This window comes from Schistocerca gregaria, chromosome 4 (assembly GCF_023897955.1).
Source record: "Schistocerca gregaria isolate iqSchGreg1 chromosome 4, iqSchGreg1.2, whole genome shotgun sequence".
NCBI classification, from domain to species: domain Eukaryota; kingdom Metazoa; phylum Arthropoda; class Insecta; order Orthoptera; family Acrididae; genus Schistocerca; species Schistocerca gregaria.
Genome location: NC_064923.1, coordinates 176420018 through 176445698, shown reverse-complemented (window position 1 = coordinate 176445698; position 25681 = coordinate 176420018). Strand labels below are relative to the sequence as shown.

Genomic DNA, 25681 nt, shown 5'->3' with positions numbered 1-25681 from the left:
CGAAAGCTATAATTGTATGAATCTTTTTGTTGTGCCAATCACGACTCAGCATTCTGCTATATGGTCAGTAGCAATTTTCCAGCTTTAATGTTGTTACATTCCATCCTGGATTTTCCATTGTTTGATATTACTAAATGCCTTCTCTGAAAACTACCTATAACAAGCAGTATGGTATCCCACTCATGATGGAAATATATTGGATCTGTTGACAAACAAATGGCTGATATTTTTGATGATGACTACATCGAAGCTGGTATCAGTGACCTTGATGCTGTTGTGGCAACAATGATTACCACAGTACAAAGGACAGCAAAAACAAGCAGAAAGATACACATGTTGAGTAAACTAGATAAAAAATCAGTATGTCATATCCCAATGAGGAACTTGAAACTTTCAGGACAGGACAGAAACATGTAGAAGAGCTATGGCTCAAGTTTAAAAGAATAACTGACCATGTACTGGATAGATGCGTACACAGTAGAAGAGTTTGTAATAGGAGGGAACCTCTGTGGTATACAATCACCTCATAAAGAAACATCTAAAGAAAGAGAGATTGCTGCATAATAAGTGCAAAACAAAGCTTAGACAGGGATATGCTGAATGAAATGTGTTTGGCAGTCAAGAGAGCAATGCATGATGCTTTCAATGAGGACCATAGCAGAATATTGTCAAATGATGTTTCACAAAACACAAGTACATTCTGGTTATATGTAAAGGCTGTTAGTGGCATCAAAGTTAGTGTCCAGTCCTCTGAATGAGACAGGAACTGAAATTGAGGTTAGCAAAGCAAAAGCTGAAATGCTTAATTCCATTTTCAAATGTTCCTTTACAAAGGAAAACTCGAGAGAATTGCCCTAATTTAATCCTCATACCACTGAAAAGATGAGTGAAATAAGTATTAGTGTCAATGGTTGATAGACCTGACTGCGACTGTGGACACAACAAACGGACCCTACAGCACACTGCCACTGAATGCCCGTTCATGAAATTCAAAGGCACCTTCCAGAGCCTTAATTTGCTTAAGGGAGAAGCTACTGCCTGTCTGAAAGGATTGGAGATCCACCCTTGAACGGTACAGTATGCCAAGTTTGTGGTCACCTTAAGGAATTATAATTCACTTATTATTTTATTCTATGTGACTTGATATTGTATACATTTGTCGTTATCAGTATTTTACCTTACCAGATGTAATCTGATGCTGTATAAAGCTATATGAAATAAGTAAATAAAAATAAGTGTCAGTGGTGATGGGAAACAAATGAAATCATTTAAACTGAAGAAAACTCCAGGGCTCGATGGCGTCCCTGTCAGATTCTATACTGAATTTGCAGTTGAGTTAGCCCTTCTTCTACCTACAAACGATCGTAGATCCCTCGTACAAAAACCTGTGCACAGTTCTTGAAAAAAAGCACAGGTCACGCCTTTCTACAAGAAGAGTAGTAGAACAGATAGACAAAACTGTTTCTTGATTTTCGAAAAGGATATGATTCAGTACCATACATATGCTTGTGTCAGAAGTACTATCATATGGGGTGTCATGTGTAATTTGCGACTGGATTGAGAGCTTTTTGGTAAGGAGAACGCAGCGTGTTATCTTGGATGGAGAATAAGTGTCAGATGTAGAAGTAACTTTGGGTGTGCCCCTGGGGAATGTGCTGGGATCTTTGCTGTTCATATTGTATATTAATGCTCTTGCAGACAATAGTAACTTCAGACCTTTTGCATGTGATACGTTTATCGGCAATGAAATACTGTCTGGAAGCTGCATAAATATTCAGTCGGATCTTGATAAGATTTCAAAGTGGTGGAAAGGCTCCCAACTTGCTTTAAATGTTCAGAAATGTAAAACTGTGAACTTCAGAAAGTGGGAAAACACAGTATCCTTTGACTATAACGTCAGTGAGTCGCCGATGGAATCAGCCAACTCATACAAATATCTGGGGGTGACACCACAGTCTATACTTTCCATCACGAGTCACGACAGACAGTGTTGTCAGTGAAGGTTGTTACTATTTGACAGTTGGAGTGCACTAGCGCTCCAAGCGGTGAGAAAGCAGGCAATTACATAAGTTCGTAAGAATATTTTTTTTAACTTAAGTAACGAAATACTTGTGACTGCGTTCCATGCGATAGTAAATCAGCAGGAGACATGACCTGTCGTGAAATACATGTAGAAAACAGTCCTAGACACTTAAACATTTTTATGTAGTATAATGAATCGCCCATTTTTACACTTCTACCGACTTCCTAATAAACTACTATTTTTCTAAATGTGATTTCAAACGCGAATTTGTTTAAGTTTCTTGACATTCGTGACTCAAATTTAGCAATTGTTAAATTGGTTTCTTCAGTGTTGGGAAACAGTTTTACTGCATTTGACGATTTATTATCACGTCTGTTTGGTTTTACCTTAAGCTACAGGAGTGATGGCATATTTGGTGCGTAAAATAACGTTGGTATTACATTCCATGTAGGTTTCCTACGTTCCACATGCACTGATTTGACTAAAAATGTAGCGAACAAAAGTCTGCTTCGTTGGATAGATATACGGCGTTATTTCTGCAAAAGGTCCGGTTTTCTACTGTTTAATAGCATTTTTTATTATTAAAGGAAAACGACGTTCCTCAGCAAATGTCTGGACACCTCAAGAGAATCGTAATTTAAGTGCCCTGTAATGTACCATTTCGTACCTCCATGGGGCTTAACGAAGCTAAATAATGTCAAATGAGGTGTCGTTTCATATTTACTGTCGATTGTTAAGGCACTTCACGCGCTATTGTAAAAACTGTGTTGCAAATCGATATAGTCGTTAGTACCGTAATTGAACTCCGCCGATATCGTGTGAGGAAGTGTCACTTGTTGGCCGCTTGGGGCACTGCTATCGCTGTGGGTAACAAAAACGAGCTGGAGATTTGCGACTGTTATGTTAGACTGTGGTAAAACATTGTAGGAACATGAAATGGAATGCTCACATAGGTTCAGTCGTGGGTAAATCTGGTAGTAGACTTCGATTTATTGGTAGAATACTGGAAAGTGCAATCAGTTTACAAAGTTGACTGCTTGCAAATAACTCATGTGACCAGTTCTAGGATATTGCTCAAGTGAGTGGAACCCATACCAGATGGAACTAACACGAGAAATTGAACATATACAGAGAAGGGCAGTACGAATAGTCACAGGTTTGTTTGATCCATGGGAGAGTGTCACAGAGACACTGAAGGAACTGAACTGGCAGATTCTTGAACACAGGTGTAAACTATTCCAAGGAAGTCTGTTAACAAGGTTTCAAGAACCGGTTTAAATTATGACTGGGAATGAACCACAATCCCCTGCATATTGCTCACATACGGATAGTGACAATGAGACTAAAATTATTACCACATGCACATAGGTAAAGAAACAGTCATTGTTCCCACTTGCCATACGTCAATGGTACGGGAGGAAACCCTAATAGCTATAAAACAATGGGACTTACCCCCGCTATGCACCTCATGGTGGTTTGCAGAGTATGCATGTGGATTCAGATGTGGATATAGGAGTCCAGTTTGGGACACTTTTCTTTATTCCTCCCTTTGCTGTTTGTTTCCGAATGCGATTTTCGAAGGTACAGTTACGCAGGAATCTAACAGTACAGCTTAAATGACATTTATATTTTTCGCTGTCACAAAATTTAACTTCTTTTCTGGCGAATGCGTTACGAATTCCGAGATCCACTCACTCAAGCTATTACACCCTTTTGTTCGTCCATAATGTCGCTGCTGAATTTGCTGCGAGCTCCAAACAGTCAATAACAAAGCGAGAATACAAAGCACATGTAAATTGGTATAAAATATATCGCTTTTCGATTGGCCTTCCATTTCTGAACCGATCGAGATGGCGCAGTGGTTAGCACACTGGACTCGCATTCGGGAGGACGACGGTTCAATCCCGTCTCCAGCCATCCTGATTTAGGTTTTCCGTGATTTCCCTAAATTGTTTCAGGTAAATACCGGGATGGTTCCTATGAAAGGGCACGGCCGATTTCCTTCCCTAACCCGAGCTTGCGCTCCGTCTCTAATGACCTCGTTGTCGACGGGACATTAAACACTAACCACCACCACCACCACCACATCCATTTCTGATGTTTCATTTGTCCCTTGGTTAGAGCTCAAGACGGCACAGTGGGGATAATTCTATCCCCATGCTGTTTCTTTTCTTGCTTGCAGACGGAAGACACTAGATTCACCCTGGTAGTATTTCACCGTGATGTCACTTTGACTCGAACAGGCGCAGTTTCTACTGTCGGGGACGCCTATTGACTTTCGTGGTCGTATCGAGTCTGAGCGCGGTGAACCTCCTGCGGAAGGATACAACACGTCCGCTTATTTCTACGCCCGAAAATCATAGAGTAGAAAAATCTATGTAGTGCGCATGTTGTCAATGTGATTAAACTGCAAAGGGCACTTCATCTCGGGACAATGCTGTTTGTTTGTGCTTGCGAGTTCAAAACATCGACACTATATCGTAGCAGTTTTAGGTGGAGAGCGTTTTGAATATGGTTACGTCAGATACCAGTAGAGGTTGGGACTGAACTATCACTGCCAACAGTAGCAAACAACTGAGCCGTAGCCACTAACAAATGCTTTGTGTACTCCAGTTTGCTTTGTGTTGTGGGTTGCTTCTTTTCCTTTGTTTCTTATTTTCAAATGAGTGAAGAGACATCCTGGTGCATGAAAAGATTCGAATGGTACTCTCACCACAGCAAAAGGGATCAGTGATCACGATGACCGTTACGTCAGTTCCGCTTTCGTGACAATGTAGAACATGGATGTAGGATGGTAGTCATTTCAGAGGGAGGCGGGGCTCATTGACACGCACCGCTCCTCTCCCTTTGGGCAGTCTAAGTTCTCGCTTGTTTACCGTCGCCGTCGACTGCCACAATATATTGTCCGTATTTGTTGCGTTTTTCACTGTTGGTTTATTTATAACAGGAATGATTGCTATAGAAACAAAGAGATACATTAAACAAGAAAAATTGATGTTGTTTGAATACTTTGACGTACCAATCCATACTGTGCTGTTTCTGTTGCATTTAAAAAAAATCTTTTAAATTTATTACTGTGTGTGCAACACGTGTTGTACCATTGAGCAAAGACTTTGGTCACCTGCAGCCATCAGTTAAAAAAACTGGTGAATCTCAGAGAGAGAGAATTGTAAGTAAACAGGAAGTTAAATATATTCCACTAGCAATATGAAATAAAGATCTGCGAAGTGTTTGGAAGATGGAAAATATAACGTGCAGTACTGAGTGAAATATCAGCATTTGTCTCAAATTCACTTTCTGCACAGGTCTGGTATGGAATCTTCCGTTATTTATTTTTAACACAACACTGGCACCTCACATCTCGTTTTTTGCAAGGAAGTCAGTAATAAACCAACAGACTGAATGTGAACCAAAATAATTCGGAACAAAAGTCAGACATACACTCACTGTAATCAAAGTAAAAAAAATGTCTTTTGGTTTTTGGAATTACATTCAAGTTATATCTTTACCATTTGATTAATATGCAGGAAATTAACCTACGACGTTTACAAAACATTTGTGTACCAGATTTGGTACTAAAAGGCTGGGAGTTGCAAAAGCCATTATTTGTGCCAGAACGGCAAACATCACAACTATTATACTGCCTCCTTTTATCCCCACAATACCATGATATTCCAAGACATTTGATGTTTTGTGTTTGCTGATTGATATTGTAATGTGGGATTCATTAAATTTTTGAGTATAAAGTAGATGCCAGGTGAAAATTAGTGTCTGTGGCAGCATAAACATAGTGCATCGGTGAAAAATGATATGAGAATTCAAACACCCACAAACCCAAGATAAGCCATGAGTTTTAATGTTTTGTATATGTAGGCCAGATTTGATTTTGTATTGTGGAAGTTATCAAAACTTTGGATATAGAGTTGTTGCAGAGTAGCAAGTGTTTATTTTTCCCTGCATAACACAAACAGTAAGTATTAAATTTGTGCCGTATGTGTGGCTTTGGTGAATATTCTAAAAATTTAATGGTAAAAAAAATCGTGGATTGACACTTTCTTAACTGTGTGTTATCGGTATAATTGCAGCTGTGAGTGAAATGGATGGTGTTGTTGTTGTTGTTAATGCTAGAAATTACCAGATATATCGATAAGTAACATCAATTCATTAGTTATTGCAATTACAGTCATAAAGGGTAAAAACAGACGAAAGCACATATAAAGAAACAAAGAGAAAAATTCAAACAATAATTATTAAATAGTTATGACTTCAATAAGCCCTCCATATTTAATCATTTCATTAAGTGTCTGCAAATTTGCCTAACCCCGTCTTCAGACAGTCTGCTTTTTTAAAAATATCTGCCACTTGTTCTTGAGAGCTAATGTGTTGGGCACTTAGATGTCCTTCGTTGTTTGACTGACATCAGAAATTGTAATAAATATCTACATGCTTAAGTCATCTATGTTCCCACTTCTGTAACAGACAAATGCATGACTTTATTTTCAAAAACTGTTGGAGGTTTCACAAGAAGATTCTTCAACCACAGGATGTCTGCTGCAGCTGTTGCTGAAGCAATATGTTCTTCTTCTGCTGAAGATATTGAAACACATGTCTATCTTCTTTAGCCCACTTAACAGTATTTTCAAAAAACTGGAGTATGTGTCCTGTTGTAGATATTTTGTCTTCTTCACTTCCCCATTCAGAATCAATATAGCAGAGATGAGCAATTGAATTCCCTTTTTTTAACAGACAAACATCAAGAGTTCTTTTAATATAATCACTTAAGAATTCATTTCAAACCTTTCCAATAGAATTCTGTTGATTTATTTTGATATCTACTAAAGTAGTTAACTGTTATACTTATGTCTGGTCTTGTAGCTGTCATTAAATACTTCAGACAACCTATTGTTTCTCTGTAGTTTATTTCTAACCATATCACCACAAGCACCTTCTCTTGCCTGACTTCTATTTGTGTTTTACAGGGTGTACAATCTTCCATGTTGAATCTTTTCAATTTAGTTTTGAAGATGAACACATTGGTTAAGAAGCGTTTTGGCACAGTCCTCTGTGTATTTGTTCCAAGGAATAATTTTGATTTTCCAAGCTCTTGTATTTGGAATTTTAATTTTAACTTCTCAATGTCACTGATTTTCCTTTTATGACTCCCAAAAATTCAGTATCACGTACATACAGCAGGAAATAAGTAATTGGTTCCACATTTAGATAACAGACTAAGAACTAAACATGTTCACACGAGGGTGGAAGAATAAGCAAACAATGGAAACTCCTGGTTGAAATGTCAACAATATAACGAAAATAATAAATCGCTACTCACTGTGAAGATGACATGTTGAGATGCAGACAGGATCAATGAAAATAATGTAGCACACGTAGTTTTCAGCCAAATCCTTTGTACACATGACTGACAATTGTTGCAGCTCAGGCTGGGATGCCAATGCATTCCGGTTTGATCTGCCGGCAGATGAGGTGTGCTTGCTTGTGTGAGTGATATGTATATGTTTCCGTTTCTGAAGAAGGCTTTGGCTGAATGCTGAATGTGTAATGGTCTTTTCATTGTGCCTGTCTGCAACTCAACATGTCATCTCTGTCATGAGTACCAATCTACCCTTTTTTTACATTGTTGGTGGGAGAGTAGGGACATGTTAGCAGCAAGTGCGGGTAGAAGTGCACAAACATGATGTTTACTTTCAAATACTTTTGTCACTGTATTTTCTATTGGAAGTGAGGCACCACTTGATAGGAGATTCGTATGTAGGACAAACGATCCTATGGAATCAAACCTGATGAAGAGTATTATGTGTCCTAAGGTTTATTAAACTGCAACATTTCAAGTAGTTGTAGGCTAATAACAGTTTGCTATTATGTTTGGATGATTCCACGTGGCTCCACTCAAAAATTCAGTTAATGTATAGTAGTTTTGTCAGATGACTCATAGGCCACATATTGTACCAAAAATCAGAATTTGATGACACTATGTTTTATGTGTATTGTTTTAGAGAATAAAGGATGTATTCATACCATGTTTGAAGTTTAGTATGGTTATATAGTTATTCTGATAGTACCCCTACTATTTATGATTCCAGTGTAGGGTTTTGCTTATGGTTCACATGTAATATGTCTGGATTGTGGGAACAAACTGATGGCTATTTATGCAGACACTACTTGTCTCCACTACATCGCTCTGATTGTAAAAGAAATACTGTAATGCTCTCTCACAGAAACTATATGTCATGTTTTGCTGTAGACATGGTTGGCAGAAAACTCAAGTCTTAAAATTCTTAGGTATTATCTCCAACAGTAGTATAAAATAACTTTTCTTTCCCTCTCTGTGCATTAAACCCTGACTGAGTGAACAAAGATGTCAACTGCCATTGACATCTGGAGCCACAATATCAACAATTTTTTCAATGAGGCATCTCAAAAGGAATAATTTAATATACCATAATTGATGGTATTGAATATGCAAATGTGTGCGTAGAGCATTTGTTGTGGTACTGCTTACATGTTTTACATATGCAGTCAATAAGATTTTATGAACATTTTCATTTGTTACCAAGACGAAGAACTAGGTATGAATTTCATCCAAGTGTTTCTAATGATTATTATTCCTCAATGAACTGAGATCTTTAAAACAGAAAAAAGAGCACCAGAAAAATGCTTCATTCCAGATCTATTAAATATGGCATAGTTATTCTTTAACAAACTGGATGACTTGTGCCAATGTGAGTATATGATCGCTCAGTTCTAAAAATGCATTATATACTATATATACTATAATTTTTTTCAAGTCTACATGAACCTTTTTTTGTGTTCATTTGTGCAGGCATTGGAATGAAGGGAACTTTACTTTGATACAGTATACTTATGTACTCCTCTATGACAATTTCGTCTTAGGTCAATAATTGTGAACTCTGCCATTTGATATTCAATGTCGACTGTGATGTCAGGTGACATGTATACTCAAGAGTGGAAGAGTCATAAGCTCAATTTATATAAATGTGCGATTCCATATTTGTAAGCTCTCATTATCCTCATTGATTGTTTAGTGAAATTGCAATTCCTCCAGAAGAGTTTGTCAAATAGTAACATGCTTTGTGTAATAAACACCTACTACTGTTTAAATCATTCAACAGTTCTGAAGCATTCTTTATATGTAACATTTGCTCAACAGCTTATTTAATAGTTCATGTTTTCCTATCTCAAATTACCATGTACCCACACTTATACAGACTTTAGGTAAGATGCTTGTTCTGTCACAGCCTCCAATTCAAGTACTGTAGTGCTTTAAATTGGTGAAAAAGTAGAAGTGGATACCAGTTCCCTCACATGTGTTTCCCTAAACTCACCTCAAACTTTTGTTATGGGAATATGTAAAGCATATTCTGTACTCAACATCAGTAATACCAGTAATTGTGGTCTTTGAGTGTATATATGCATCTTTCATAAACATGTTTTACACTGATATATAATAATACTTTTAGCAGCAGTGACAATGTGTCACTTATGCTCCATTAAGACTTACTGGCATTATTAGGTTTATCTTTCAATACACCATAAGTGTATGAAGACTGATAAGCATCATTAACTATTACAAATGGATCAACATTCTTTGTTGCAAAATGTTTTCATTGGATACATGTTATCAGTGGAACTCCACACATTTACTACAACACCAAAATAGACTCCCACCAGGGCACCACTTTTGATTTTTTAGCTGTAAGATGATTATTTCTCTATATCTGAATGAAGTAATAAGGTGCATAATGTTTATTTAGCACAAATAGAACAACAGCTTCAAAGCTGCTTTATTGAACAGCAAAAACTGATTTTCGCACTCTTTATAAGACTACCCAAATTAATTTTACCAATCATTGTACATACAAAAATTAAATTACAATATATAGTTTTAACAAGACTGATGAGGTGTAGACTCAGCCCAGAAGTATCAACATTACCTATTTCAAAATTTCATAGATACGATTATTAATTTATTTCTATATGAGAAATTGCATTGCTTCTAATAGTTGCATTATTAAAACATGAAACATAACAATGCGAACATTATAAACATTTCTGACAAATATAATCACCTGTAGTTTGATGCAGGGAGCAAATCCGAAATAAAAGGATGTCCAGAGATATATATTTAAGAAAACACAATAATACTTCATAGTATTAATTAGTGTAAATGTTCATAATGGAGTGACTTTTAAACAAATTCAATTAACATTTTAACAACATTAGTTTGGGTCACAATACATATAGGTGTACCACACACTTTCTGCTAATACAAATTTTGGTACAAAAATTTTCTTTGAGATTGCCAGGAATTTCTTTTGAGTTGTTTATGTTGGTGTAAGGGGTCCAAACCTTTACACTGCTTTGGCATGGCGTTCTCAGACAGGTTGTTCAGAAAACATACTCTTAAAAAAATGGAAAGGAAACGCCAACAGGACGACTTCTGGAATCTTTCTTGTATCTGATATACAGTGCAGTACAGTGTCTTTAAGACAGCTTCAGGTTGTTAATTACAGCAAGTTGATGGCAGCACTGGGTCAGTAACAGCAACAAGTTGTTGGTAGGATGAAGATCTTGTGGTCATTGTGAGGTTTTATAGGCAACAGATTGTACAGCACACATAAATTTCACGCCACACTGAACAAACATCAGGATCCTGGAAGCATTCACAGGCCCACACATTAATACTACACTGGTGCAATATCAACTTTCGCATTGTGTATCACTGACAAGTACTCCTCAGCTCGTGATCTAGTGGCTAGCATTGCTACTCATGGATCATGGGGTCTTGGGTTCGATTCCTAGTCAAGTTGGGAATTTTCTCTGTCTGGGGACTAGGTGTTTGTCTTGTCCTCATGTTTTCATCATCATCATCATCATCATTTATGACAGTGGCTGAACTGGATTGCGTAACAAATTGGACTGTTAAAAAAATTGGGACTTTGTGCAGGCACTGATGACGGCGCAGCAGAGCGCCCCACGAAGCAATCATCATCATCACATACAAGTAACACTGCTCAGTCAAACTCGAACTATAAATAAAAATTACTGTAGTATAATACAGAAGGTAATAAAAAAATACGCGACCAGATGAACTGTAATGGTTCTTTCATTCAAGGACAATAATTACACAAATGTCATCGTGATTTACTTCCCATGGATGTTTCCAAAAGCAGAACGTGATTGTTAATATAGTGTATGATCACCACTGATGGCAATGCACGCTCTGCAACGTGCTCCCTTGCTGGTCACAAGATTGGTAAGGAGTTCACTTGCAGTTGGGCATTCCATTCCTCCGCGAGTGCAGTTGACAACAACTGGAGAGTCATTGCTACATGTGGACATGCTGTAATACACCACCAAATACATGTAACACATACTCCATGAAATTTATGTCGAGGAACAGGCAGGCCCGGCCATTTGCCAAATATCCTGTTTTGAGAGATCCTGCACCTGTAGTGTTCTATGCAGTCATGCACTGTCATTCATAAGAATGAAACCAGTGCACTCCTGTAAAGCCAAATGTCAGGGAGGAGTAGAGTGTCACAATGGTTTTGCTGAGTGGTAAATGTATTGTGATCAAAGATTTCGAGTCAGTAATCCCATGCTACGTTACACTCCTCTCCCCCCCCCCCCACCCAAAGCGATCATCTTCAACAATGTTCTTGGATGATTACATTTTCTCACCTCGTGCCATATGACACCACATGTAATGCACCCATCAGCATTGTCTAACATCATCACTTTGTTGTTTCAGATGTTTTGGTGTGGGGAGAAATAATGTTTAAATTGGCTTAATCTTCCAACATAGTGTACTCAACAGTCAGCACCCTTGTGATATTGTAACCCTTCCTGACTTTTGTCTTTTCAAGAGTTCATTTGGCCCCAGAACCTCAAACTATCTTTCAGCAAACTCATAGAAACATGAAGACACTTTCAATAACGTGCTCTACGAACTTTATTACAAAGAACAACAAAAAATTCAAAATTCACATTTGGTTCATTGTTGCTGACTTTTATTCCTGCACCTCTATTTGTGTGGAAGTAAAGACCTGAACCAAGAAGTATTGAATACAATATTAAATCGGAAAGTGTCAACATTTTTGTGTTAAGTTTAATTGAAACATTTAATAAATAAAGAAAATTTAAAAGTAAAAACTTTTAATGCCTATTAGACTGCAATTTTGCTATTCAATTAAAGTTTGGTAACTGGTTTTTGTTGCTATCTGCAACATATTCAGATCGGTCAGAATCATTAGCTGTAGTCATGCAACAACATGCATTCATACATACCAAAACAGTAACAGTTGAAAAAGTCACCATGACCAAGACAAATTGTAGACGATAATTTCGTAGGTTGACAGTCATATAGGAAATTATCCATCTGCATGAGTAGAAGTTGGATCAAAAGCACATTACTTGCAATAGTATAACAGGTATTATCATGAGAGCAGTAATTGCAACTGTGCAACTGTTCCAAAAACTGTCAGCTGTTCTGTAACCTGGCTTATGCAATAATGATCCTGCATGGCGTATAACGTAGTCATCTCTATAAAAAATGTAAAAATTGAAGAGAACGCTACACACCACCAGTCTGACAAAAATATTAAGACAAATCAATTTTAAATTTCATGGCAAATTTTGATTATGTGGGGGAATGAATTCTCATATCACTTTTCACTGGCGCACAATGTTAATGCTCCCACATATTAATTTTCACTGAGCATCTCGTGAAGGTAAAAAAAGAGAGGAAGTGGCACTACAGATTTATGCTGTATGTTTTTTTGAAGCCAGAATGGGCGGGGCTGGCAGCCATTTATGTGGCGCTGACCATTAGCGGACCACTGTTTAGATTGCTTCTTTTTCATTATTTCTGTCGCGTGCGCGCAAAAACTGTTATAAATACTAAAAATTATGGAACTAACATGAATAACATAGTGTCAGGCAGGCAGTTTCAAATATATTTCTGGTCTGGAATGTGTAGTTCCTCTAGTAATACAACACAGTTAGAGTGACGTCTCAGGGAACTGTCACTGTAGTGAACTATGGGGGTATGAATGCGGTGAACCTAATGTTTTTGGCTAGTTAACATGGTGCACATTAGCTTCAAGCTTGTGACATAATACCATGTCCCTTCTTTTTTTAACTCCGTGGGTCATCTACTTCATACTCATAGATATAATGGCTTCCACAAAACTACATCAACAAGCATACACGAAATATTAAATGTCTTGGAATATTATAGTTTTGTGGGATGAAAGGATGCAGTGCATGAAGTTTCAAAGTTTGCACAACTGACACCTTTTGCGGCTTTTCCAACTCTCAGGTGCTTCATAATGAACATGTCTTTTCTTCATCCAATAATTTACTGGCATAGTTATGTTTTTTAATCGTCCAAAATTAGTTTCCAGTCTATCCACACGTACGTTTTGACTGGTTGATGGTAACTCCATTCTGATTGGTTGATAGCGCTGTTGAGACTGGTATCTGTTTTAGGCATGGAGGCAAAAAAAGAAGGGAGGTGTCATTACATCACAAATTTAAAGCCATTGTGCACCATCATAACTAGCCCAAAACATTAGGTTCACGGCATTCATACCTCCATAGTTTACTGCAGTAACAGTTCCCCATGACGTCACTCTGATATGCCCATGCCCAGTTTCAACCGCATTGAATGCTTTGATTGTGTGGAGTCATAGCTGTTTCAACAAAAATGCCAGCGTGTGGTGTTTACTGGTGTACCAATCAATCTGAAATACTCACATTTAAAGGAATCACATTTCATTCATAAGTGGAGCCATTCAAGTAATGTTTTCTTTTGAATACATGAATTATTGTTACACCATTTACTCTTATTGTAGTTTTTTTATTTCTGTCATTTGCCCTAGTTTGCTCTGTGTCTGTTCATTCTCTACTTTCCCGTGTTTTATTGCCTTTCAAATCACAAACGCTCTGATCCACACTGTATCATGGTCTCATTGCCGCACAACACATAACATAACTGTGCTGATTGTTGGGGCAGCATCTGATGCCCAAAATTCTTCTCACCTATAATTGTCTTTCGTTTTCACATTTCCTCCCCCTTTAAAAAAAGTGTTCTGGCTAGAATAGCGGGAGACAGCAGTCATGTGTGCCTTAGTTTTGTAGTATGATATATGAATGTATATGTGTGCTGTGGTTCCCTTCTGAAAGAGGCTTTGGCTGAAAATTTATGTGAACACTCCTTTCGTCATGCTTGCTTTGTGCTTGGCGTGTGAGTAGCCTTTCATCCATATCACATTAAAATTATTTCCTCGTGAAGTTAGTTGTAAATAATCCACTACAATTCAACAGGAACAATAATGTACATAATTACCATACCAGAAAAATAGAATGACATTCATTACACCACATTAAAGTTGTCTGTAGGACGAACAGTGGTTCACAATTCTGCAACGAAAAGTTTTGATCACTTACCCATGGATATAAAATGCCTGACACACAGTGAAATAAAATTTCTCTTTGACAACTCCTCATATTCTGCAGAAGATTATCTATTACTGTAATGTGTAAATGGTGATGGGTAGGAATTACAGACTAACATCTGTCTGTCTTTCATCTGAAAACTTAAAAACTAAGAAAGGGTCAGCATGGTGGCATATTTACAATAAATAAATAATGTTTATTGATGTATATTATAAGGATTTATAGTGTAAATGATACATGAAACACGGAAATAAGTAACTACTGGTGCATCACAAAGCACAGTATAGACTTACATACTTTCAAACCCTCAAAATGAAATTCAAAAGCAAAATCAAGCAGATGATCCAAGTAGACATATATTGTAACTGTGATACATGTGGTTATTCCTGAAAAACTGACAGAGTTACTGGCGAGAAATATTTTGGGAAACAAGCAAAAAGGCTGCTGTTGGAAAGATAGGCCTTCTTCTTACACAGGTTAGGTTATCATTACAAAATTGTTAATCAGTCTTGAAGCAAAATATCCATTTTAAGGGCTCTGAAGAGTTAGAGACCATTCACTCAAAAACATTTATAGCATTCCACAATGCTGTAAGATATTAAAAAAATTATACCCTTTTTTACACTGTAATTGCTATTATCGGGCACTTACTGAATGATGCAACATAGGTAAGGTTTCAAAGTGAGAAGATGGGTAAACTACAGTGAGACTAATGCACTAACAGTGCATGGAGGTATATCTCTGTGCAGTTCTGTTTCTGTTTCAATGATTATTCACTTTGTTGACATGCACAAGATACAAAAACATGCCATGCTTCTTTCCTCATTGGACACGTTTATGGGGTAGCAAAGAACATTTACGTAAGTTTTTTGCAAATGTGACACTAAACTTGTTGTGCATACGAGATGATAGCTGAAAATGTAACGAACAAGAAGCAGTAGCGATACCGGTAATCAAAAAACCTTTGGTTTCGGAGTTCCGATTTGATTTGCTGTCAGCACAAATACAGTAAAAGTAGAATTAAATGAATTACGAGAGCATGTTTTTCATATCACTTCCATCTGTTCCTGGTTATCCGAAATATAGCAGCAAAACACAAGCCACATTCAACTAGGTCAAATAGGCAAATATGCATTCAAGAACAGAAAAATGTTCGAAATGCCTTCCTGACACTATGTTGTTCATGTAACCTCTTTAATTTCTGCTATTTAATACTGTCGTTGCAAACACACAACACAGGTAATGAACAAGAAGCAATCGTAAACCGCGATCTGCTAATGTTCTGGGCTACTTAAAATGGTGGCACTCCTCTCCGCCTTTCCCTGTGGCTTCAAAACAACGTGTACAGAGTCAGTCTGTAGTGCCACCTACCTTCATTTTTTATCATTTTAGGTCGTGGAAGTACATGCATGCTCTCCAAGCACCCCGGATCAGACGCTAACAAATTAACAGATTGATATCCATTCCTGCAGTCTTAGATAACTGCGTTATACCATCACCGTCTTGACACATGGCACTACCTAGGGAATGTTTTTGTAATAGCAATTAACCAATCTGAAATAATATGACTAGTTAATGTATTTTAATACCTAATTATTTGCAAGCACGAAAGTCATGTGTAGCTAACAGTTATGTTATTTTCAGAACTTGTCTGCAAATACCCAATTATATAGTGTGTGCCTCAGTAGTAATTTGAAACGAACTTATTGGCTCTATACCAGTGGATAAATCAGATCCTCCCTCATCTTATTCGACTTGTTCTGTTTATTTACTTCTTTATAATTTTCTGTTTCTTTATTTAAGGTCTATAAATTTAATGTAATTTTGTATTGTAACAAATACAAAATTATATATGCTTTGCACACCAGAATAATAAATATAGTGTTACAACAACATTCTTCTGAAAGTGTAGGAAGACTGTAAATACGGAGTATCGTCGTGACTATTGTAATTATTCTTCCTCACAAATGAAAGCAGCAACTCATATCCTTAATCGGAGCATTCATTATAGTTTTGGAAACTATTCTAGCCTTTTCTTTCTAAGAAAGTGATAACTGTCAAAATCACATTCATTATTTATATACTGCAATTATGTATTAAGCTTCTCAACTGTAAAAGTGTGGTGGTTTTGTGAAGTTTGTTCTAATTTGTGCGAAAAATTACAATTCACTTTGAGAACAATGAACTTCTTACATTGTACTTTTTTGAAGTAATTGAAACATGGAGAAAACAACTGCAAGTACATTCCATCACCAGTATCAGTATCCATTATGTTTGCATACTTATATGATGTTCTTTTTTGGAACATAATTCTCCTAAAATAACTAGCTTTTCAATTTTCTTCTGTACTCTACAGATGGGTGAGTCTAAGTTAGGTGTTCAACCTTTTTTAGATGTATCAGTCTTTTATTTGCTTTTTATTTTGTGTGGTACTTACTTTGTTTTATCAGATGTTCAACATATTACGACCATTTACTGGCATCAGCGCTTTTCAAGCTTAATTCGTAAATTATTGACAATTACAAGTCGCTCCTGATAGAGAACGCGTTTTTTCGATATGCAAATAACATCAGATATTACAGAACATATTTTCCTTAAATTAATAAGATCCCAGAATCCTTTAGAAAAGAGAAAGCGAAAAAACTGTACTGTAGCAGGATCCATACTCAGCTTCACTTTTTTCATGGTCCGTCATTCTACCTTCTATGTCACCGTGTACACTTGCGAATAGGTGCAAAGTTATACATTTACGAAGACTTCAGTTGCCGTTATATTTTTACCGTATATCTAAACCAAGAGCTGCACCTTTTCGAGAGGTCTTTAACAATGCAAGAATCAGCATATATTCGTAGGCCGTATGTAGTAGTTTATAAAACCTATCAATTGTGACCTCTCTCACTTCTCAGAGCTTGATACGACCACGAACGCTGATAGACGTCTCCGACGAATGAAACTGCGCATGCATACGTCATGGTGACATCACGGAGAAGTATTACCGCAGTGTATCTAGAATCTCCTTTGTAGGGCGCGGTGGCAAAGGTCACGCTACATATGAATAGTATCTTTGATGTGAAGATTGTGTTCACGTCTGTATTTGAAAGTTTAAACAAGTTGTGTCTACACGGCTATTTGAAAATAAGGAAATAAATAAATATGTTTGCTAACTCGTTAATACTTGTAGCTTGTGTTCTTTATGTTCCCGCAATTCCCACGAAATATTGACGATGTTATACGGTTTCACCTCACAGTAATAACGGTAGTTTAGGACGTCGTCGCATACATAAAGCCTACTTGACTTACAGGTTAAGATATATTTAAATTTCGGCGCTTCTCAACGTTTGGTTTCAATAACGTTGCGTTTTGTTTGGACAATATGAAGATTGTTACATGCGTCGCACCTGTTAATATTGCAGTTATAAAATACTGTGAGTTCAGTTTTATTACACTGTACATCACTTTCTTTTTTACGTGACTGAATTTCACTTCACGTCAGAAGAAAACTTTCAGTTATAAGGCGTCCTTACTTTACAACGAAGTTGCCTTCTGTTTTAAGAATGATTACATTCTGTTAAGAAAATATTGTAGAACGTAACGTGTAAAGGAAATGTACGAAATTTATCAACTGCACGTTAACTTCTATCACAACTATCATTATTACCTTTATAAAATATTAATTTGAAAATACACAGTATTTCTGTCAAAATAAACAGTTTGTGCATGGCAGTTAACATTTTACGGTCTGAGGGGTCCCGTTCATTGGGAAAAGTATTTTTTTATGGCTCGACACCAAGCGTAAGAGAATTTGTACCAGGAGTATCCTTCACACAAAACCTTTTTAAAGAACAATTTCTCATAGAGTTACAAACTAAAAATTCTGCGCCGTTGAATTGTAAAGAAATGCGGAGGGGCAAATACCTGATCGAGAAGCAGACAATATATAAGAGGGTTTTCCTTCATTCCTTTTTAAGTAAACTGAAAATGTTAACCGTGTATATAGGCCTGCTAAGAAAACTATATGCATGGAGCAACAACTTTGTGTTGTGAGAGATTGACACTTTGGTTGAACTACGCGTGGCTTGTACATACAGACTTAGAGTAAGGACCTATTTATCTACAAAGTAGTAAGTTAGAGCCATCGGGTATATGATGTTTATATATGTAAAGAAAATATGTTGATAATATGATATGGTTGGTTTTCAAGCAGGTCTTTATTTCCACTCATAGAAATGTCAGATGTTGATGTGTAACCCTCCTCTTCTGTCAATGACTGGGTGGATAAACAGTGACTGGACATACTAGATATAAACATCTGGTTGTAGAGAGAAGTTTAAATTCACTGCCTTTATTGTCTCCAGATGATAGGGTGTGACATACTTCTCATCATGACCTCTGAATGGTGTGAGTACTGGCCTTAGTAAGTATTTGATGTTGACCGCGATATGAGGACATACGTTGTGAAGATGAGAAAGAAAAATTCAGAACACTACTCCCATCCTCGACAGTCAGGTTGAATGTTCATAGTGTTGAATTGTGACATCAGAAATACTATTAACTCATAACAAAAGATTAAAGTTTACATTTGCTTATCAATTACTGATTCAGCAACAAATGAGTCAGGGCTGCTGAACACATAAATTTAAGAATAGAACTGAACCTCAAAAATTCAGTCTTCTGTAACAATACTTTACAATATTAAAGGAAAAGGGAAAGTTCCAAAATACAGGAATAGGATGAACTAATAGGGAAGAAATAAAAGGGTTACAATTTTCTTCCTGTTGCTAGAGCAGTGTTTCACTAACACTTGCAAAATTTGTGTTCTATTTTTTTTTTTTTTTTTTTTGGAATTTTATTTCTCGTTCTTTTGATCACAGGAAATTGCTGTGTACATAATCCTGTCTAAAGAAGGTTAAAGTAAATCAAGATTCTCAATTCAGTCTGTCAACTTTTTTTTAAATAATTTGTTCTTCTAATGATCATTTTATAATAATATAGGGTTTACTCTTTCAATCCTTCCTCTAGGGAGCATCGTACAGTGACACATTATTTGTCATCATAGGCCTAATATAATGAAAAGAAATAGATTAAAAAATATACATACTCTCACATATATAAGTATACTTCAAGACATCGTCCTGAATATGAGGTCAGTGTCTTCACAACTCGCCCGCCTTATTCAGTTGCTCCGTATTGTATGATGTTCTTTGATGTAAACACAGTTTTACTCTTCTTCACTGCACACTTCATTGACCTTGCCCCCATGATACCTCTGGAATCATGACTTCCTGTTAAAGCCTTTGCTGTAACTCTAGTGCACTCTGAAAACTGACTGTTCATGTCTTCCCCTCAGTCCAGTGACAAACTGAGTCCATATGCCCTCATGATGAGTGCGATGTTGAACTCAGAAGAATGAAAAGTCATTACTGTCGTGCTCTACAGATCTTGCACATGATTTTCTTGCAAAAACATTACAGTACTGTGATGTGTCAAGGTAATGTAATCTTCTTTCATTATTGACTAATCTGAATCCACTATGTAATACTTAATTGTGTAGTACACATTACTTATAAACAATGCTTTAGCAGTCATTTTAAACAGGTGCATTTTAGAATTTGTTTGCATCTCCTTTGGCAATTTATTGTACAATCTTATTCCCCACTACAAAATGCTGCTTTGAATTTTTGTTTGATTTTTGTTGGTAAATGTAAGCCCATACTGGCTCTTGTTCCATAAATATGTAAAGAACAAGTAGTGAAATACTTAGTAAAGTTTTCTTTTATACAGGGTGAATCACCTAAAACTTGCACTGCAGAAATGGTAAGTGCTACTGATGTGTGGTTTTCACAGAATGGATTGGTAGCCAGGAGCTTGTATTGTTAGCAAATGAACAGATTGTAATAATACTTATAATGTGTATTTTTGTGCAAACATACACTTTTTTAAATGGAACAATTCCTTTTGACATTAACAGACTAAAAGTAGGATACATCAAAATGTCAGTGGTGTTTGTTGCAGGAGTTATCTACAAAATATCGTATTTTGAAAAGTTCCCACACTGACACTTGTACAATACCTGCGGTTGCACGCACTGAAGAACAATTTAAGTCATACCCTAGTTACCTGACTTCTGACCAATAACGAGACAACTGACCATCACAGGTTGTGTTCAAAATGACCACCAGCAGTGGCAATACTCACTTCCAGTCTGGTGTGGAATGAATGCTTCACGTGTGCTAGCATTTCAGCAGTGCCTTTGTCACTGAATATCATTGGATGTAGTTGGTATGTCCTTGTAGACAGCATCATTCAGATTTCCTCACATAAGAAAGGCTACAGATGTCAGATCAAAGGAATGAGCTGGCCAAGGTACAGGTCCTCTGTGTCCAATCTAATGATTTGGAAGCAATTCATGAAAACATGCTGTAGTACTTCTTGCAATATGAGCTGGGCAGCCAACATGTTGATACCACAGGTTCCTCCAAATCTGCTGAGTAATGTCTTCTAGCAACCATGTAAGATGGTCTGTTAGGAGGGTGTGGTGCTTGTGCACGTTCAGTATTCCACCTATGAAAGATAGACCTATAAGCTGATGGTTCACTATCCCACACCACAAATTTACACTCCATGGACACAGATATTTCACCTGATGAAGCCACCAGGGATTGTCAACAGACCAATAGTCCTTGTTTCGGCAGTTTACGAGACCATGATTGGTAAATGTGGCTTCATCGCTAAACAAGACACATGATGCATCAGGGGTATCCTGTGGTAATGCCCACATAAAGAAGTTAACATGATTCTTATACTCATTTCCATGCAGCTCTTGATGGAGAGATGTGATGGGAATGGAACCTGTGTTGCTGGAGAATGCATAGGACACTTCCCTGATATACGACCCTTCCTCAAGTGATTGTGTGGGAGTTAACAGGCAGATGAAGTGTGAAAGCAGTAAGAACATTAATTTCTCCCTCTTCTGTCATCACTTGTTTCCTTCTGTAAGGTTATCTAGGTATTACACTACCACTTTCATGTAACTGGTTGAAGGAGTTTATAAATAATTGCTGAGATTGTTGATGTCTGTTGAGATATCTGTCCATGTGCACTGCCTTCTTCCTATACTCTCCATACACCATGAGCATGTCATCTTGTTTTGCATGTGTAAATTCCATTGTTCACCCACAACCTGCTGCTTGGTCTGTCATACATTAACTGACTAACAAGTCACATTGCACTCAAGGAATGCACAAGCACACTATAAGTAAACATAATCACATTGTACATAGTAACTACGCAGGTTGAATGGCATGAACAAATTTCGGTGTAGAAACTTTTCAAAATAAAATATCTCGTAAATGACTCACACTAGAATCCTGTGACAAATGCCACTGATATTCTAATTTACCCTACTTTTAGTTTGTTAATGTCAATAGACATTGATCTATATAAATAATGTATATTTGAACAAAAAATACACTTTCTAAGTGTTATTACTATCTGTTTATTGGCTAACAATATGAGCCCCTGACTATCAATCCATTCTGTGGAAACCGTATGTCACTAGTAATTTCCATTTCCACAATATTTGTGGTGCAAGTTTTAGGTTATTCACCCTGTATGCACAACAGATTGGTAGATGTACTCATTTAGTGCAGTAAGTTTTCTCAGTTTTTTAAAACAGTACTGAAGCCCTTTTCTGCAGTTTAAAAACAGTATCCATGTTTTGTACTTTGAATCCCAAGAAGAGAAATCTATTGCTGAGAATTGAAATGTATGTAGGAATTATATATCACCACAATACATTGACTGTTGCAGACCAATGATAGAACCCAAAGAGCAAAACATGCACATGACAAGTTTTTTGCCAGTATCTTCGTGTATTCATTCCATCTGTAAAAACTTCATGCTTGTTACACCATCTATATAATTATCAACTATACTAAATGTGACAGAACTGTCACCCTCTTTATACTGAAGTGCACACTGGTGCATACTGTTGTATGTTGTCTCAGTACAAGTAAAAACTAAAGTACTATATTTCAACTTGAAATATATGTGCATGTTCTTATTGAGGAGCGGTAATATAATTGCCTGTGCTGTATTTGAAGGAACCATTCCAGCAATTGCCTAAAATGATTTAGGAAAACCTAAATGATGGACTGAGTAAGAGCAACCATTCTCTCAAATCTGAGGCCACTGACTTAACAAATACCGTACATTACATCATTTGTTTCCAACCTAATATATAATGCTCCATGGCTGTACATAGTTGGAACAATTTGGTTTGATAATATGGGAAAATAGATGTACACTGTTCATTATGTTTCCAAGTTTGCTGACACTATTCACAGCCATCTTCACACATTTAATTTGACCTCTAGGCATCTATTCTGTACAATAGTATAAATCCTCAAATGGGACAGAACCTGGTTTGACAGCATAGATGCAAAATTATCTAACACCTGGTAGTCATTGTAGAAAGGATGGACATGGCCTCCCAGTGCATGTTACAACCACAGGAGTCCCACAGGTTCAGCATGGAAGTTCTTCAGCCGTGTTCTAAGTTGGTATTATGTGCAAATGTCATACACCTCTCATGTCTATCAAGGTTAATTTGAGGCCTGTGAAGTACTGAGACAGGATCTGGTTACCTATGACATGAACCCAATTGAGCATACTTGAAACTAGAATTAGCAGTGCATTGTCACAGAAAATGTCGTTACATATATTGGGTTCCCACAGGAGGGCTGCCTGCCAAGAGTCGAACAGGCTTAAGCAGCAACTCTTGACTATCTTGAGGTCCACTTGCTGAGAAGGATGCAGGTATGATACATTGTATGGTTGGAGCAGCATAGAATTGTATGCTACCCAGTAACAGATTTTGATTTCACAGATAGGCACAGTCGAACAAACTGCATTTGTTTTGGTTATTGATTTGCTTTTTTTTGTTTATATAAATGATTGCACTGCCAAATTATCAGTAATCGAATAACAAAGAGAGTAGAAGTATCAGGGAAGGTAGGTCACTGGATTGTGACCATGCAGTTCCCTCCTTCATAGGTCCGAAAACTGAAGAGCATGCAGGTGAGTCCCCACTCCCTCTATTCCACTATATCACCAGAAGCAACTAAAGGGTGTTTCACAATGCTATATTGACACTTCTGCATTTGTCTTATGGATTGCTGGCAACACAATGTGCAGACATGCCCAGAAGTGTTTACTTTTTCACAAAGAGCATTAACACTGCATGGAAAAGAGATATAAGGTACTAATAACACTAAAACAGGAAACTCATATGGACAGATTCTATGTAAATCTCTGCACACTGTTCTGTTCTGTTAGAAGGGAAATTAATTCATAGTCATCCTACATGACAGCTTCAGCGATCTTCCAGGAAGGGCAACTTCCCACAGCAGAAGCACCAGTCTTGTCCAGTTATCTTGTGTGACTAGACAAAATAACTTTGATGAGCTATATCAGTACCTATTTGCAGTTGTTAAGTGCGCAAATATCTAAAAAAAGCTCAATAGTTGGAGCTGTCATCTATCTACCACACTACAGAACCTGCCCCAAGTATAACATGTTCTCATTACATATTCAACAATGTCAGTTTCATTGTCTCCACTACCAGTAGCTGGAATACATTTCGCAACATGAGGGTACCAAATGCATCACCTTAACTTCAGCTCTCCCAATACCTGAAGAGGCCCAGAGCTTAAATTGGCTTCCTCTGCGACAGTAGTAGGTCACCTTAGTGTTAGAAAGCTTCGCGCACTTTATCATAAGTCAATCAACGCATTACAGCAGGTTATTGTTCACATCCTCATTGGTAGATATACTGTGGATGTATGGTAAGTGGCTCAACTCTGTGCAGTGCACTCCGCAAGTGCCAGCTATTCCTAAATGGAAGAGAATTATGCAGAGTACCAGTAATGTAGTAATGGTGAGGGAAGTGTAGTCTGACTATAACTTGATTACATAGTTTTACAAGGTGCCGTCAATTGTAGACAACAATCCAATGCCTTTACCATCAACACTACATAGGTTACTGACAATACCCCACAAATTAAACACTTCTCAGCCATTGTTTACAGGAAGTTGTTTTACACAATAGCTCGCTTAACAGTTGTAAAGAAGTGCTCACTCAATAGACTGAAAAGTAACTCCTCTACATAAACATGAGTTTAGTGAAGTTGTTTTTAATACTTGCTTAAAGACATGGATAGAAAGTGCTATGGAGTCTGTTTAAATTGAAAGACATGCAGAACCTGTGGTTGGGGGAGTAGTCTTTCCAGGGAGAACACTACAGTTGTCACACACAATGACTATAAGTGTAGAACATAAAATCTGTCCTTATGCATTTCTTGCACTAGTATTATTAGTACCTCATATCTGCATTCCATGTAGTGTTAATACACTCTGCACAAAATAATTGCATTGTGGGTATGTCTGCACAATGTGTCACTGGTGATTCATAAGGCGAGATGCAGAAGCGTTGCTATAACTTTGTGAAACAGCATTTAGTTGCTTCTTGTGATACAGTGGGGTAAAGAGAATGGTGACTCACCTGCTTGCTCTTCAGTTTGCAGACATATGAAGGAGGGACGTGCGTGACCACAATCTGGTGACCTACCTCCCTTGTGCATCTAACCCCCCCCCCACACACCTCCCTCCCCACCCCTGCTATACACTCTGGACACAATTTACCCTTTAATGAAGTTCTGCTGTACCTAGATGAGGTACACACATTTGTATTTTTTTTTTTTTTCATGGCTGAAATAGTCAGCAACTGCAGTATATATTCAGAATAAAATCCAGTCTTAAGTTGCATTGTGCTTGTATGAAGAAGATGTTGACATTTGCTAAACCAATACTAAGTGAGTTTCTGCAGTATACTTCTTGTACTTTACATAATTGTTTATACTTTACATGAGTGCATAACGAAGGTCTAAAGATTGATAACACCCCTAATTTTGTATGCTTCTGAAGATGACAAATTAATTTATCGAAACTGGTAAAGTTAAATAAAAATATATTTGGTACTGACAACTGAATTTTATTCTGAAATTTAATATTTGTTCTTAACCCACTTCATTTAACAATAATAATTAATTTTATACAACTAAAACAATATTTTAATAATCAGTGATTTTTACATCCACT

At 37.1% G+C, this 25681-nt stretch overlaps 1 protein-coding gene across 5 annotated transcripts in view; it reads left to right on the top strand.

Annotated features, from left to right (window-relative positions):
• The window catches only part of LOC126267281 (diphosphomevalonate decarboxylase), a 94565-nt gene that overhangs the window by 5405 nt on the left and 63479 nt on the right, over positions 1 to 25681 (top strand). The window contains exon 1 of one of the 5 annotated variants that reach the window (XM_049972350.1): positions 17558 to 17949. The exons of 1 other annotated variant lie outside the window; for it this stretch is intronic. In XM_049972350.1, coding sequence (XP_049828307.1) covers positions 17898 to 17949 — 52 coding nt within the window. In that variant the 5' untranslated portion in view covers positions 17558 to 17897. Of the gene's footprint in view, positions 1 to 17557; positions 17950 to 19876; positions 20013 to 25681 lie in introns of those variants that run through there. 3 more of the 5 variants (XM_049972354.1, XM_049972353.1, XM_049972351.1) reach the window with 3 other exon arrangements.